The 15,090-nt window shown below is 44.5% G+C and overlaps 1 protein-coding gene across 1 annotated transcript; it reads left to right on the forward strand.

The window, feature by feature from the left end:
• The first annotated feature begins 357 nt into the window (after positions 1-357).
• On the forward strand, positions 358-14,849 carry LOC103183564 (perilipin-3-like). The gene is given in 8 exon segments (NM_001292858.1): positions 358-427; positions 903-1,002; positions 4,480-4,675; positions 7,822-7,904; positions 8,542-8,818; positions 9,910-10,097; positions 12,919-13,059; positions 13,653-14,849. Coding segments are annotated over 7 exon segments (1,335 nt in total). The 5' UTR covers positions 358-427; positions 903-927; the 3' UTR covers positions 14,028-14,849.
• Positions 14,850-15,090: the final 241 nt, after the last annotated feature.

The following is a 15,090-nucleotide window of genomic DNA, read 5'->3' on the forward strand; positions in this document are numbered from 1 at the left end:
AGCTTATCACATCTTCGAGACTTCTCAAAGCGCTTCACAGGATATACTGTAAAGTGAATTGACTGTGTATTTTGTGGGCGTATATCAAATGCAAGGACTATTATTAAGACCGAGAATGTTCTGGATAACGTGGGGGAATCAAGTTTCTTTTTCAGTTTAAAACTCATTAAGCCCTCCCTTGGCTTCCTATCACCCTATCCTGTTAAGTCAAGCAGTTAAGGCAACGGTGCGATTGGCATTGAGAGCAGACAGGGGCACTATTGGGCCCTGCGCACTGTGTCATTTCACTCTGAACAAAAATAATTGGTTATATCCCTGTCATTTCTCTCACAAGACCTTTCCCCATCAGCTGATGTCGTAAGAAAGTTTTGCAAAGTTTATTACAAAGCAGTTCACTGGGTGAGCAGTTACTGACCAGGAGAAGTTGGTGAGTAGAGTACACCACACACAGTTTGTGGCCCAGTTTTCATAGTGTGTGTTTTTTTTAATAAAGTTTCCAAAGTTAGCGAATGCTAGTAAAATTTTTTGACTATTTAAGTTAATTTCTTGAAAATCTTTTCTGAGTTTCTCACCCCAGGCCTTGGCCGATTAACTAGTGTTTCAAACTTTTCTTTTCAAAAGTTGACGTTAGTTCAAGCGACAGACGCTTTAAGCTTCTTTTTTTAAAAAAAAGGGAAAAAAAACACTTAAAACTATTAAGTTTAAAAAGTTGCCAGAATCAGTGTAAGTGTAGGGCGCGGTGGCATTTCGAGTTCATTGTTTCTATCAAGCGAGACTGTCTCTATCCTGTTGCTGCTTTGTGTTGAGGCTGCGGGAGTCTTTAAGACGTCCTTTAAAAAAAAGTTTAATGTTCTTTTTTTCCTCTCCCCACCCCCCCCACACCCCCACCTCTTCCCCACCAGCTCAGACAGGGTTCATTGACTCACTATGGCGTCAGAAGCAGGAGAAAAAATGGAAGTGTCTACTGCAGCTGCCGATCAGCAGGGAGCCACAGACCAAGAGGTATTTTAGAAACGTAGTAATTGCTATTTGATAAAAGACCCAAATCCATCTATTCCTCCTTCTGCCATCCGGGTAGTCGCATGTGACAATAATGGGGATGTTATTATTTTATTATTGCGGAGTCCTGTAGCTCAGTGGTTAGAGCACTCGCCTCGCAAGCGAGAGACCTGGGTTCGATTCCAGGCAGAGCGAAATATTGGGCAAGTTTCCTTACTCCACACACACACGCACACACACACGCGCCTCTGTTTACCTCGCAGTAAGTAGGAACCCGGTTGTTAGTCGATGGGTGGATCGCTTTTCCGGGGGTAATAATAACTTCAAAAGAATTGGTCACTCAATCCGCGGCTGTTTGTGGGACGCTGCTGTGCACAATTGTGTCGCCCACAAAATATATATTCAATTCACTTTACAGTATATTCTGTGAAGCGCTTTTGAGGCGTCTCGAAGACGTGATAAGGTGCTACAGGAAGGATTGTTATTATTTTTATTTTCTGATCTTGTCCTTACAAGTACACCCCCTCCTCCCCCCACCTTCTGTCTCCCTAATCAAATGTGTAACTTTGTTGACCAGGGTGAAATCCTTGCATTTGATATGACGTCTTAATAATAATAATAATAATGACTTCTAGCTAAACTCAGTAAACTCTCCAAAGAAACTTGCCTATAAACAGTCGCTATGCTTTGAGATGGGGTTAGCACTTGTATGCAGTGTATTGAATACAAGGATTATGTATAGTCCAATTTAATTCTTCAGGCTTGACAATGGATCGTGTGTTTTTTTTGTTAAATCTACAAGTTTTAAATTCTGCCAGATAATGTCATGTGCTGATTTCCAGCACTAACTGCACAGATCAGTGCCTCCAGCTAACAAAATTATTGGTGCTGATTTGTTGGGCTTTCGGTGATAATTAATTCAGCAACTACTTCTGACTCGATTGTCAACTCATTTAGACCTTGTGACTGTCAGGAGGTTGTGGATTCAAACAACCTCGTCAGGACTATGATCTCAGTCGAGGCTGATACTGTAGAGCTGGGGGGGCGGTGGGGGGGGGAAGAGAATAGCACTGTGTTGTTGGTTGTGCCTTTCTTTTGGATGAGACATTAAACCGAGGCCCCGTTTGTCTGTTCAGCTGGACGTTAGTTTCCATGACGCTGTTTTTGAAAAAAGGAAAAAAAAGAGAATTTCTCCCGGTGACCCGGGTAACCGTCTCCCCAAATAATCCACTTCATTCCCAGCGGGATATTCCAACGTGCAAACTGGCTGCTGTGTTTGCCCACAAAATGCACATTCACTTCCACTGTAAGAAATTCCACGTGGAGCGTTTTGACGATCCAGGACCTGAATCAGATGATATTGATGATGATAGCCAATAGCTGACGTTATCTCGTCCATATTCTGATCGCCTGCAGTTGGCACTTGTTGTATTGGGTTTTGAGTTATGTGTGATCTAGATAAGGTGGGGGTCTTTTGACTGGGTCACTGAGGAGATCTTATAGAGGTGTTTATACCCGTTCAACCTCCATTCAGCAACAACCATTCCCCCTATCAACAACCATCCTGGACAGAGATTCTATACATGCCAACGATAATAATATAAATAATAATCCTTACATTTGCTATAGTGCCTTTCATGTATTTCGCTCAAAGCGCTTCACAGTATTTCCTGTAAAGTGAATTGACTGTATATTTATGGGCAAAAGATAAACCCTTACTCAGAGGACACCTTTATATAAAGGCCACTTTGATGGGTTGGTAAAGACGAGTTTGACTGGGTATTTTTTGTGTGTGTAACATGTGTGTATATTTTTTTAAAAATTTGGGTCACTCAATCCAAGACAGTTTGTGGGATGCTGCTGTGTGCAATTAGCTGCCGCATTTCGCAGCAAAATGTATTCAAAATCTATTCTGTGAAGCGCTTTGAGACATCTCAACGACGTGATAAGGTGCTGTACCAAATGCAATGATTATTATTTATTATCTTTTTTATATTTATATATATATATGATGAGAAATGAGAGAAAGACTATAAATGCAGGACTTTCAGGCTTTCAGATGCACCAAGGCAGCAGGACAAATGGTTACAAGTTTAGGAGAAACTGCAGAAAGTAAAGTATTTGTCTGGGTTTTTTTTAAAAAGCTCCTGGAATGAGTGACCAGGAAGGGTGGTGGAGGCCAGGCCAGGAGGCGGAACTCACTTTAAACCTCTGGACGCTGGCACAGAAAGGATGAGACAAATAGCAAGGATTATTAAAATGGGCTAACGCTGAGTTCAGATCTAATCTAAATTGCAGGAACGTATCACGCAAAGTATTTTAGTTCTCGTAATCTGGGCTCCAGCTTTGTTTGGTCGAGTTCCCTGATTCTACACTGGAGTCCTGTTGCCTTCTGCTTTACAACGAAAGCCAGGCCTGATTTGGACAGTCTTTGCCTGTCTACACAAGGGCCTTGTTTTCCACAAGCAGCTGCCGTTGTTGGCTGTATTTAGTGCGGCCAACTGGACTGAAACCTCAATGGCTTTGAATCTCTGCTCTTCAACCACACGGTGTGTCTGAAATCGGATTGAATATGCAAATAGCTAGTTGACCACAAAGGATCAAGGCGCTCCCACTGATTTCCCCAGGAGCTGTTGTGAAAATCACGACTAACACGTAGCAGCATATGAGTAAGATTCTTTCCTGTCCTCTCGGTAGGACTGGTTTGGGAAGACTTGGGCAGGGAATAAAATCCTTCTTGTTAGTAACTAAATGTATTGGATGTTGCTTTGTATCTCATCTTCCCTGAGCAAACTTCAGCTGTACATTAATACCCAGTAAAGCAGACTGTCTGAGCCATTAAAAATGTTACATTTTATGAATTGACTTGTCTCCAGTTTGTGAGGAATGTAATAACTTATTAATAATTCATCCTTGCATATGATACGGAGCCTTTCACGTCAGGAGAAAGTTCAAAGCGCTTCACAGGATTAACTGTAAAGGAAAGTGTCTGTATTTTGTAGGCGAACACAGCAGCCAATTTGCACGTCCCATAAAACTGTGAACTGAATGATCAATTTTATTTGGGGGATTGTTGGTCAGGGCACCTAATCTTTTTGAATAGGGGGAAATCTTTAACACCCACCTGACCAGGTAGACGACATCTTGGTTTAATGTCTCATCCTGAGGACGGCAGCAATGCAGTGCTACCTCAGCATGGTTCTAGAAGATAGGATTAGACTGAGTTCAAAGTCCCAACAGGGAGCTTGAAACCCGTAACCTTCTGACTCCGAGTGCTACCAGCTGAACCAGGCTGATGCTCAGAAGCCATAAGAAATTTTGTGTCGTCCACATTTCCCGTTAAATAGCCTGTCATACTTACTGCCAATTACGAAAGATACTGAAACGAATGATGTGTTAATACAGTCACGACGTTTGCCCTTCCTGGAATAACTTGTCATTACACAAGCACTTGGATGTAACAATCTGTTTCTGTTTCAGAGTCTGGTTAACAGGGTCACAAATCTGCCTCTGGTGAGCTCAGCCTATGACATGGTAACCGCAGCCTACAACAGCACCAAGGAGAACCATCCCTATGTGAAGTCCATGTGTGACGTGGCAGAACAGGGAGTGAAGACTCTCTCAGCCGTAGCCGTCAGTGGAACTAAACCAATCGTAGACAAATTGGAGCCACAGAGTAAGTCTTGAACTACAACCATTTGCACTTATCACATAGCGCCATCACATAGGATAATATCTCAGAGCTGTATGACACAATTTACCCTTATAGCGTCTTTAATGTCCCAAAGCATTTGTCAGTGGTGGGTTTGGGTGCCAAGCAAGGACAGAGGGAGAGGAGAAGTGACCAAAGGTGCAGTCAAAGAATGTAATTCAAACATTCGAGTTAAATCTAACCTGTTGTAGATAGTGGATTGAACCAGTGACAATATTCGACTGTTAAGACTTTCATCCAAGATTTAGAGTCTGCTTTCGCTTCCAGTAGTTCATAGTAATTTTTTTTCAAACTAGAGTACAATGACTCTATTGTAACTTGCATTTATAACCACAAGCAACAAAATAAAGCGCGTTTCACGTCGGGAGGACGTTGATTTGGACCCGAGCAGTGGGCTGGGATGGGGGGCGTGGAAGGCAGGGTAGGGGTCGGAGGGTGGCCGAAGGCACAGTCGAAGAGGAGAGTCTTGAGACTTGCTTTGAAGGATGGAGCGAGCTGAAGGGAATGTGGGATGGAGTTCCAAAGGGTGGGGGGGGGGGCGCAGAGAGACTGAAGGCCTGACCGCCCGTGGTGGGGCGGGTCGGTGGGTTACGTGAAGCAGGCTGGAGCCCGCTGAGCGGAGGGAGCGGACAGATTAATAAGGTATTAGCAAGTCACAGACGTAGGAAGGAGCAAGGTTGCAGAGGGCTGAATAGCATCCTTCAAGCAGGTAGTGTCTCAGAGTGCGTTGCAGCAATGGGGTTCGATGCAAAGCTGGATGGAGGGGAGGTGACCGAAGGCATGGTCGGAGAGGAAAGTCTTCAGGGCGACTTGAAGATGAGCAAAGAGAATATGACTAAAGAGACTGAGGCAGGGAGTTCCAGAGAACTCAGTTTCACTGTAACTCGTGGAGTACTGATTGGGGCAGTCTTGCATCATAGGCTGACTCAGTACTGTTGAACTGCGCCCCAGATTATTCATAGCCATAAATAATCTGTGTGCCTGAATAATGGCCCTAAATGCACAATGTGTGACCCTTCACCCAAATACTAGCTACACTCTTCATCTTTCCTAAATGCCCTGGATCTGATTTAGTTTACTTTGGGTTAGACTCTTATCTTTCTGTGTCTGGGCATTGTAATGGTTCCAGGCACGAGGGCTGCATTGAGCAACCACCAATTGGCTCACTTTAACTGCTTGGCATTTGTTGTCGATGTGTGCACAAATTGCCTGCTGCTTTCATTCACAATATGCACAGTCACTCCACTTTACAGATTTTTCCTGTGAAGCGCTTTGAGACATTCTGACGACCTGAAAAGTGCTACAGCAAATGTGAGGATTATTCCTATTCTACACGTGAAATTTCTATCGCCCTGCTTCTATCGGTCTTGCCAACTCTTCCCTCCACATACAGATCATTCAGAACTCTGCAATCGGTGTCCTCTCCCGCACCAAGCTCTGTGAACCTATCTCCCCCATCCTTGCCCGGTTCCACTGGCTCTTCATCCCCCAGAGGATAGAGTTCAATATCCTCGGCCTTGCCTTGCTGCTCCCTACCTCTGTGAACCCTAACTTGCTAAACCCATATTGACCTGTCTACTCCCTCTGCTCCACGTCCCCCAACCAGCCCACCCCAGCCTTTCTGCCTTCACCCTTTGGAACTTCATCCCACAGTCCTTTTGCCTCGTTCCCTCCCTCGCCTCCTTCAAAGCCCGTCTCAAGATCTTCCTCTTCGACCGCACCTTCGGCCACCTCCTACCCCTACCCTCTCTGCCCTCCACCCCTCCTGATCCCAACCCCCAGCTCAGGTGCAAATCCCTGATTGCCCAGTGAGCGCCTTGGGACGTTCTCCCAACGTGAAAGACGCTGCGTAAATGTAATTTGTCGTTGAAATTGAACAGTCGACTATTCAACCACTGATGCATGGCCAACTGTCTGCCTGTTTAATGTTGTACATTTGGGAGTTATTTTATTTCATCTAGAAAATGGTCAGAATAATATAGAAAATGGGTTCATAATTCTTGCTTGTTACGAGAATAAATATCTGTTTAAACACTGATGTATACTTTCAACGCTGACATTTTTGGCTTGTGATGGCTTAGTGACTAACTCTGGCTGAAAGGAAAAGCGAATGAATATCTTTTCTAAATGAAACAGTCACCATAGAGCTTTCATTCAGTTCTGCTGCAAAGGAGTGATGGGGAGGCCGACCGTATTATATGTATTGTGTAAACCACGGGCACAGAGGGAATTTACAAGTACCTTTAATTATAATTAATCAATGAAAGTATTGGTTGTTATTTAGTCCTGTTATGTTTAATTACATAATTAAAGATAACTGTAATTCCCACTGTACACACGGTTTACGCAAAACACTTTGGATTGTGTATGAAGCCCTTTCTGTGTGGCTGGGAGCCGAATACAGTGTGACATACAGTCCCCTTCCAGTTATAACATTTTTCAGTAACTGAAGGTTTGTATATTAAAAATATAATGGCTGAAGCCTCTGATACTCCATGCCTTGATCCCTCTGGCTCCCCCACTTACTCCCCCACCATTACCCCACCCCTGACCATCCACCTTTAAATCCCACACAAAAATCCTCTTTGCCTGTACCGCTTCCTCCTACTTCAGCTGTTCTCAGCATCCAACTGCTACTGTGAAGTGTTCAGATGTATAAATGCAAAGCGTAAGTATGTGCATAAATGTATCCTCCCTCCACCCCCCAAAAAAAATGTGCACTTAATACAGAGCCTTTCACATCGGGAGAACATCTCAAAGTGCTTCGTTAGGATTCACTGTGTATTTTGAAGGCCATTATTAGATCCACAGGGTACCAGAGTGTAGTGCTGACTGGCACATCAGCTACTGCAACTCTGGACATCAGCAGGAAATGCTCACAAGAACAGTTGCCGCCTCACCCTCTGTGAGGCTTCATCTTGGTAACATCGCTTGTGCCCTCACGATCCAACCCCCAGTGACCAACTGCTGTATAATGCAACCTGTTCACAAGCTTGTTTTAGGGACTCAAAACGTGGTGGTTATAACAGGAGACCAACTGTACTACACACCTGCCCAATATAGGCACGTGAGACTACAGTAGGTTATTTTAAATGTTTTTCTTTGTTCAGTTGCCGCAGCGAGCGAGTATGCCTGCAGAGGCTTGGATAAACTGGAGGAGAAGCTTCCAATCCTTCATCAGTCTACAACCCAGGTAGGAAGCAGATCCATAACCCACTGACAGGCTTACGCGATGCACCACAGCTGTAGCTTGTGACAGCAAAATGGGAGCTTTGCAATCCACCAAATCGTGCTGGAAGGAAAGCTAAGGGTTGCAGAGTAGGTGAGCACGACTGGTAGAAGCTTTATGGGGAATGAGAATAAGACAGGGCGGTGGGGTTGAATGAACTTGCTCCTTCCTCTTAGAGCTGGCTCGGACTCGATGGGCTGAATGGCCTCTCAACGCTATAAACATCTAGGATTCTAACCTAGAAAATGCTCAGATTAATCTAGAACATGAATGTGCAATTCTTTCTTGGGTCCAGAATTCTGCGTAGACTAATCCACTGCCATGGGATTCATCAGGGTAAACTTGCAAAAGTGTACGAAATGGTGCTGCCTTACTACTTGATACGGGGGAGTGCTTATTCTGGCTTTTCAATGGGATCCTTGAACAAGGGGATTACAACACAAAATTACAGGTGCAAAGCTCCTTTCACGTCGGGAGGACGTCCCATAAACAATGTTTGTTGCATCAAATGGTATCGTTTTTCACCTGGGGGTCAGGAGAGATTTGTGACAAACCACAAGCGATGTCTGTCTGCATACATGGTGTCCTCTTGTCCTCACAGGTTGTTGCTGATACGAAGGAGCTGGTGACTTCAACGGTAACCAATGCTAAAGACGCCGTCTCAAATGCAGCCACTGGAGCCGTGACTGGTGTGGTGGACATGGCCAAGGGTGCAGTGCAAGGTGGCTACGAAATGACCAAAGCTGCCGTCGTTGGAAGCGTCAACACTGTGATCGGCTCCAGAGTGGGTCAGATGGTGGTCACTGGTGTGGACACTGCCTTGGCTAGATCAGAAGAGATGGTCGATCATTACCTTCCCATGACTCCAGATGAGTTGGGTAAGTGATGCCACGTGGATTTGAGGATGGAACTTTTTTGTTTTGTTTTGTTTAGCCGGCGGGTGTCTGACATGTGGAAACCCATCACTGTTGCTTAAGAGTATCCAAACCCAACTGAGATTTCCATGCATCCCACCTACACATGGAAATCCCAGAGATAGATTGTTGGAATGAATGCTCACTCTCTCCCTGGAGGGAGGATCCTGCTTACCTAATTCCAGAAAGTATTAGGTGCAGGTTGGCAAGAGCCAAGGCTTGGGGAACCCCAATTTATAAGCGGGTGAGATGAAATTAAATCTTAAGGAGTAAGTTTACTTGTGTGAACCATACCCAGATCGAGTATACAGCTGGTAACTTGCCTCCCTTTTGAGTGTCTTCACCCAGAAAGGAAGCTTTCCTACTTGTGTATTTCCAGCCTGTTATAGAAGGAGAAAAAGTGCTGGTGAAATGTTAGTAAATCAATGTTTACTTGATGACTGTGCCATTTAACCCTGAGACACTGTGAAGGGCTATATAATAATATAATAATAATCCTTGCATTTGATATAGCGCCTTATCACGTCTTTGAGACGTCTCAAAGCGCTTCACAGAATATATTGTAAAGTGAATTGACTGTCTATTTTGTGGGCTAATGCTCTGAGTACAGAACATCACAGGAGGTTAGTGTGTAGAGTCTGAAGAAAACCTAAAGCTTGAGCTCTGAGAGAATGTAAATAGGAGGAAGGCAAGAGTTTGAGTTTTGGAGCCTGGTTCAGAATGAGGTTAACAGTAAAGATAAATATGTATGAATTATTTGGCGATGTTTGAAGGAAAAGCTCAGAGGAGCAAATTAATGACATATATTGTTGGCAAACAAAGATCTAACAGCTCAGTGCATCTACAATGCGCCCATCTAGGAATTCTCTGCTGTGCACCTGGGCCGCTTTTGTTGTAGCAGCCGTTTGATCAATTTTTACGGGAACCGGAGTTAGTTTGCCGGCTTCAAACAAATAAATTAACATCATTATGGCAGGTTCTTAAAGTGAGAAGCAATGGTCTGTTCAACTTTTTTCTTCAACTGTATCTCTAAGTCTGGTCTTTAACCCTTTCAGCTAAGATAGCAGCTTCTGTTGAAGGCTTTGAGGTGGCTCCAACACAGGATCAGAGCTATTACGTGCGTCTGGGATCCTTGTCTTCCAAAGTCCAGCAGCGTGCCTATCGCCATTCAGTCGCCAAGATGCAGCACGCCAGGCAAAATGGCCAGGACATTCTCTCTCAGCTCCACAACACTGTAGATCTGGTAAGAATGATGCTGATCACAATACTTCACGTCGATTGGTGGATAATAATAATAATAATAATCCTTGCATTTGATATAGCGCTTTTCACGTCGGGATAGCTTTTACATAGTCTTTCTCTAGCTCAGAGTCACTTCAAACCTTCCACCTAGGAGTCCTGTAGCTCAGTGGTTAGAGCACTCACCTCGCAAGAGGGAGGACCTGGGCTCGATTCCTGGGCTGGGCGAAACATTTGGCACGTTTCCTTACTCCACACGGTTGCTAGTCAATCGGCGGATCGCTTTTCCAGGGGTAATAATCCCTTAATATAAAAATTATTATTTGGTCCCTCAACCCATGACTATTTGTGGGACACTGCTGTGCTCCATTGCCTGGCACATTTCGCCCTGAAAATACACAGTCGATTCGCTTTACTGTATATTCTGTGAAGCTCTGTGAGATGCTTTGAAGACGTGAAATGGCGCTATATCGAATGCAAGGATTATTATTATCCGGGCTCTCTCCAGTTCTGCTTTCCTCCACCTCTGTCTCGTCTGCCTCTGCTACCAGACTTTCCACCTTCTCCCGACACAAGCTGCAAACCATCAAGACTGAGCGGGTCAAATCCTCTTCCACACTAGCCCCTGGCAGCCCATGCCTCAGCGGGCTGAATTTGAGATTCTCGTCCAGGGCCTCGCCCCACCCCACCTTTGCCACCCTCCTGCCCTGCCCACCCACTCCCTCCGGCCTGCCAACACATCCCTCATCCGTTCTGCCGCAGCATTGTGGGCAAACCTTCAGCCACTCTCTGTCTCTGTTCTCTACAACTCCATCTCTAGCCCTGCCTTCTCCCTCTCCACCTTCAAAATCTGCATTAAGACCCATTTCTTTAGTCGTGCTTGCGGCCACATTTTTCTTCTCTTCCCCCCCACCCCAAAAAAGAAGCTCAGGCCCTCAGTCAGTTGTGTGAAGTGCTTTTGAGACAAATCCTGACATGAAGTGCGTTGTGTAAGTGTACATTTTTGCTTTCCACTGAAGTGCCTGCTACTGTAGGCTCATCAGAACAACTTGCGTTTATCTAGTGCCCTTCACATGGGGTAGTGTCTCAGAGAGCTTAACAGGCGCTGTTAACTCTTAAAGGATTGAGGCAGAAAATCTCGAGGTGTAGTGGCTGAAAACACGACCGCCAATGGTGGGAAGAAAAGGATGAGGGATGTGCAGACATCCAGAGCCAGCTGAGCAAACTGAGCTGGTAGAGAAGTGGGCCGTAAAATGTGGTGCTGTGTGTTCCACAGTGTCTTGCTGTAAGATACCTGATCAATTAATATTCTACATGAATATCGTACGATGCATTTAATCCACCTTAATATATTGACTGACTAGAGTTGAGGCTTAAGAGATTTCAAAGAATGAGCTAATGACAGACAAGAAGAGTACCTTAGCCGGTAATTTGCATTGCAGTGATTCTGAATGTTTGACAGTTATTGTTCTATAATTACAAACTGTCGTACTGTGTTTCAATGTCTTACTCTGTACTTTGGCTCTTTCCCACCCACCCCACGCCCAAAAGAATTGCTTTCATCTGAGAGAACACTCAGTTTATAGTTGTGTAACATTTTAAATGGTGATTGACAAAGTAGTAAACCCGGAACGATACTTAGGGATGCATCATCAAGGCAATAGAGACCCAAGGACATGGGGTTAGAGGGTCAAAATGGAATTTCAGGACTGACACCAGAAAGTTATCCTTTCCTCCGAGGCTAATTTTGTTGTTGTTGTTGTAATTAACAACTGGAAACAGGTTGCCAGGAAAGGTGGTTAAGGCCAAGACATGCTTTCAAAGACAGCTTGATGCTGTGATGGAGGGGATGATAGGGTGGGTGTTCTGGAGGGATGAGATCAGTTGGGCCGAAGGGCCTCTTTCATCCAAATTGATCTGGTGGTCCCTGAACTGGGACATCTCAGTAACTTGTTGGGATGATTTCTACCCACCGACTATATGCTTTATGTTGGGTTGGTTGGGGGCGGTGTACAGCCAGTATGCAGACTATTGAAGAATAAGATAATGTCACTGGTACTTTTACTTAAGGCTAGTTATGAAGCGGCAAAGTGATTCGGAACAGCCAGCTTGTGGATTGATCATTCGATTCCTGAGAGCAAAATTGCACCATCTCAATGTTTCTCCTTAAATTTTAAACGATTGGGAAGAGTAGAGATAAAAGATACCTAACTGTGTAAGTACTTGGGCTGAAATCATGGTGACTGCAACCGCCAGTTGCTGCAAATCTCCATAAATTGTCCTCATGTAAAGCTGTCACTCAGATAAACCACACTACGATGGGGGATGCAGAAATTGCACTGTTGTGTACCCAGGCCTCAGACTTAATATTATAATATTATAATAATCCTTGGATTTGATACAACCCCTCATTACATTGTCGATGGCTCAAGCACTTTGCAGGATATGTTGTAAGGTGGTAGTGACTAGTTTGCGGGTGAATATGGCAGACAATTTGTGCACAGTAACATCTCACAAATAGCTGTGTAGTGGCTTTAGTTTAGTAATTTTAGTCAGAGGTTAGCCACGAGTTGAATATTTGACATCTGACAAACGTAGGAACAATTTTATTCAGGGGATTGTTGACCAGGACATTGGGAGAAACTCCCTTCTCTTTTTGTGTAGTGCCACGAGATCTTTAACATCCATTTATCTTCTCATCTGAAGAACAGCAAGCCCCAGAACTGCATTGGATTGACAGCTACATCTTGACCTGTGGCTTGATTTCTCCCACTTGATGCCCCTTCCCGAATCTCTTAATTTATTGCTAACTTTATTTTTTTCAGATTGAACTGGCGAGCAAAGGAGTAGATACAGCAAATCAGAAGCTGCATGTCATTCAAGAGAAGTTTCACCAGACCTGGGTTGACTGGAATAAACAACAGCCAGGAGCAAACACTGATGAAGTGCCTCCAAAACCCGCAGAGGTAGGAATCCCGGAGTGAATTATTCCTGCCACTTGTTGCTGGAAGAATGGTGTAGTTTAGCGCACATTCCTAGATCTGTCGCTAACCTTGACTCGCCCAGTCAGGCAATTCTACCTGAAAGGCATTTATATAGTGGCCTTCACACATAGCGTCTCGGATTGCTGGAAAGAGACTATGTCCACATAAGCTGGATTCCTGTAGCTCAGTGGTTAGAACACTCGCCTCGCAAGCGAGTGACCTGGGTTTGATTCCTGTCAGGGCGAAACGCTGGGCAAGTTTCCTTACTCCACACGCCTCTGTCTACCCAGCAGTAAATAGGCACCCAGTTGTTAGTCGATTGGCGAATTGTTTTTCCGGGGGTAATAATTCCTTCAAAAAAATAATAATTTGGTCACTCAATCCACGACTGTTTGTGGGGACACTGCTGTGTGCAATTGGCTGCCGCATTTCACCCACAAAATATGCACTCAATTCACTTTACAGTAGATTCTGTGGAGCGCTTTGAGATGTCTTAAAGATGTAATAAGGATATAGCAAGGATTACTATTAAGTCCACATGAGTTGGATTCAACTTGTTTTTGTTTGTATTACAGCAGCTGGAATCCCAAACCCTCAGCATGACACGGAACCTGACCCAACAGCTACAGACCACCTGCCTGACCCTGGCCACCAATGTCCACGGCCTTCCCCAGCACATCCAAGACAAAGTCCAGCAGATCCGCAAATCAGCCGAGGATATCCACACCTCCCTCTCGTCGGCCAGCTCCTTCCGCGACCTCTCCGGGCAGCTCTTGGCGCAGAGTAAAGAGCGCATGTCTAAGATACGGGAGTCGATGGATGGGGTTCTGGACTACGTGCTTCACAACACTCCCCTTAACTGGCTGGTGGGACCTTTCGCCCCACAGGTGATCGAGCATCCTGAGCCCATCGCAAACCCTGAGCCACAAGAAATGGTGGAAATGAAGTGAACTGGAGAATCTGCTTCGCTCCCCTCACTTGGGGTAGATGGCCAGGCCTCGATCTGAAACCCAGTGTAATTGTCTGTCTTACCAATAAGTGTGTTATTGTGTGCGCTAGTTTCTGTCTGTATAATAAGCAGTAATCACACTGGAGAATTGCCAAAATCCTTGCATCTTCAAATCACTTGTTTTTGATAGTACTAAAAAAAATTGGGTAATATTTCTAATGGCTCTACCATTTTAATGTACGGAATCAAATATTTCAATCCGTCTCCTAACTAGCCATTTCCCTGCTCGTGTTTCGTATAAAAGTTCCTGCCCCGGTCCAATTTCTTGTGATTTCTGTGGAATTCTGAAACTGAGCTCTTTTTGTTGTCGCCGAATGTCACAAGGCTACTAACTCCTTGACTGCAGCTAACTTATCCAATTAACAATGCTGCCGCTGGGTGTAATAGTTGCACCGACCCTCCCCAGGCTTCCAGCTGTTTTAGGATTAAGGATGTCAGAATGATTCCCCCGCAAACTGAAATTTAATAGAAAATGAAAATTCAACAGCTGGATTTGATTCGCGGGTAAGATCAATTTCGAGTAGTGCTATCTATAGTGATTGCAGAAATTCAGAACTCCCATTAATGTGCGCAGGAAGCCACATCTGCTAACCCCAAATTCTCTAACCTTTCGGGACTTAATTACACTTGGCTTTGGGTTTCGTTGAATGTCTGGATACAACTAACACACGTTCAAATTCTGCCTCCTTCTGGAAAGCGAGTTAAAAGGCATGTTATTCTTTGTCCTTTTGTTTTACGCTAATAATAAACACTGCATTCAAACTATTTGGTGTTACGGAGTGATTTTTGCACTGATCTGACCCCATTTGTCTACTGGAAATCTCACATGGCATTGGAGAAACCTACAACAACAATTTGAGTGGGGGGGAGCTAATCAAATTATTATAACCTATTGGTATTTGGGGCTTCTCACACCTGTTGCTATGAAATTTATTGCAGGTCCACTTACCCCACAAGCTATTATGTATTTGAATCAAAGGCCTTTGCACTTTTCTTTAATTATG

The sequence above is a fragment of the Callorhinchus milii genome, unplaced genomic scaffold (genome assembly GCF_018977255.1).
Source record: "Callorhinchus milii isolate IMCB2004 unplaced genomic scaffold, IMCB_Cmil_1.0 Scaffold21, whole genome shotgun sequence".
Taxonomy (NCBI): Eukaryota; Metazoa; Chordata; class Chondrichthyes; order Chimaeriformes; family Callorhinchidae; genus Callorhinchus; species Callorhinchus milii.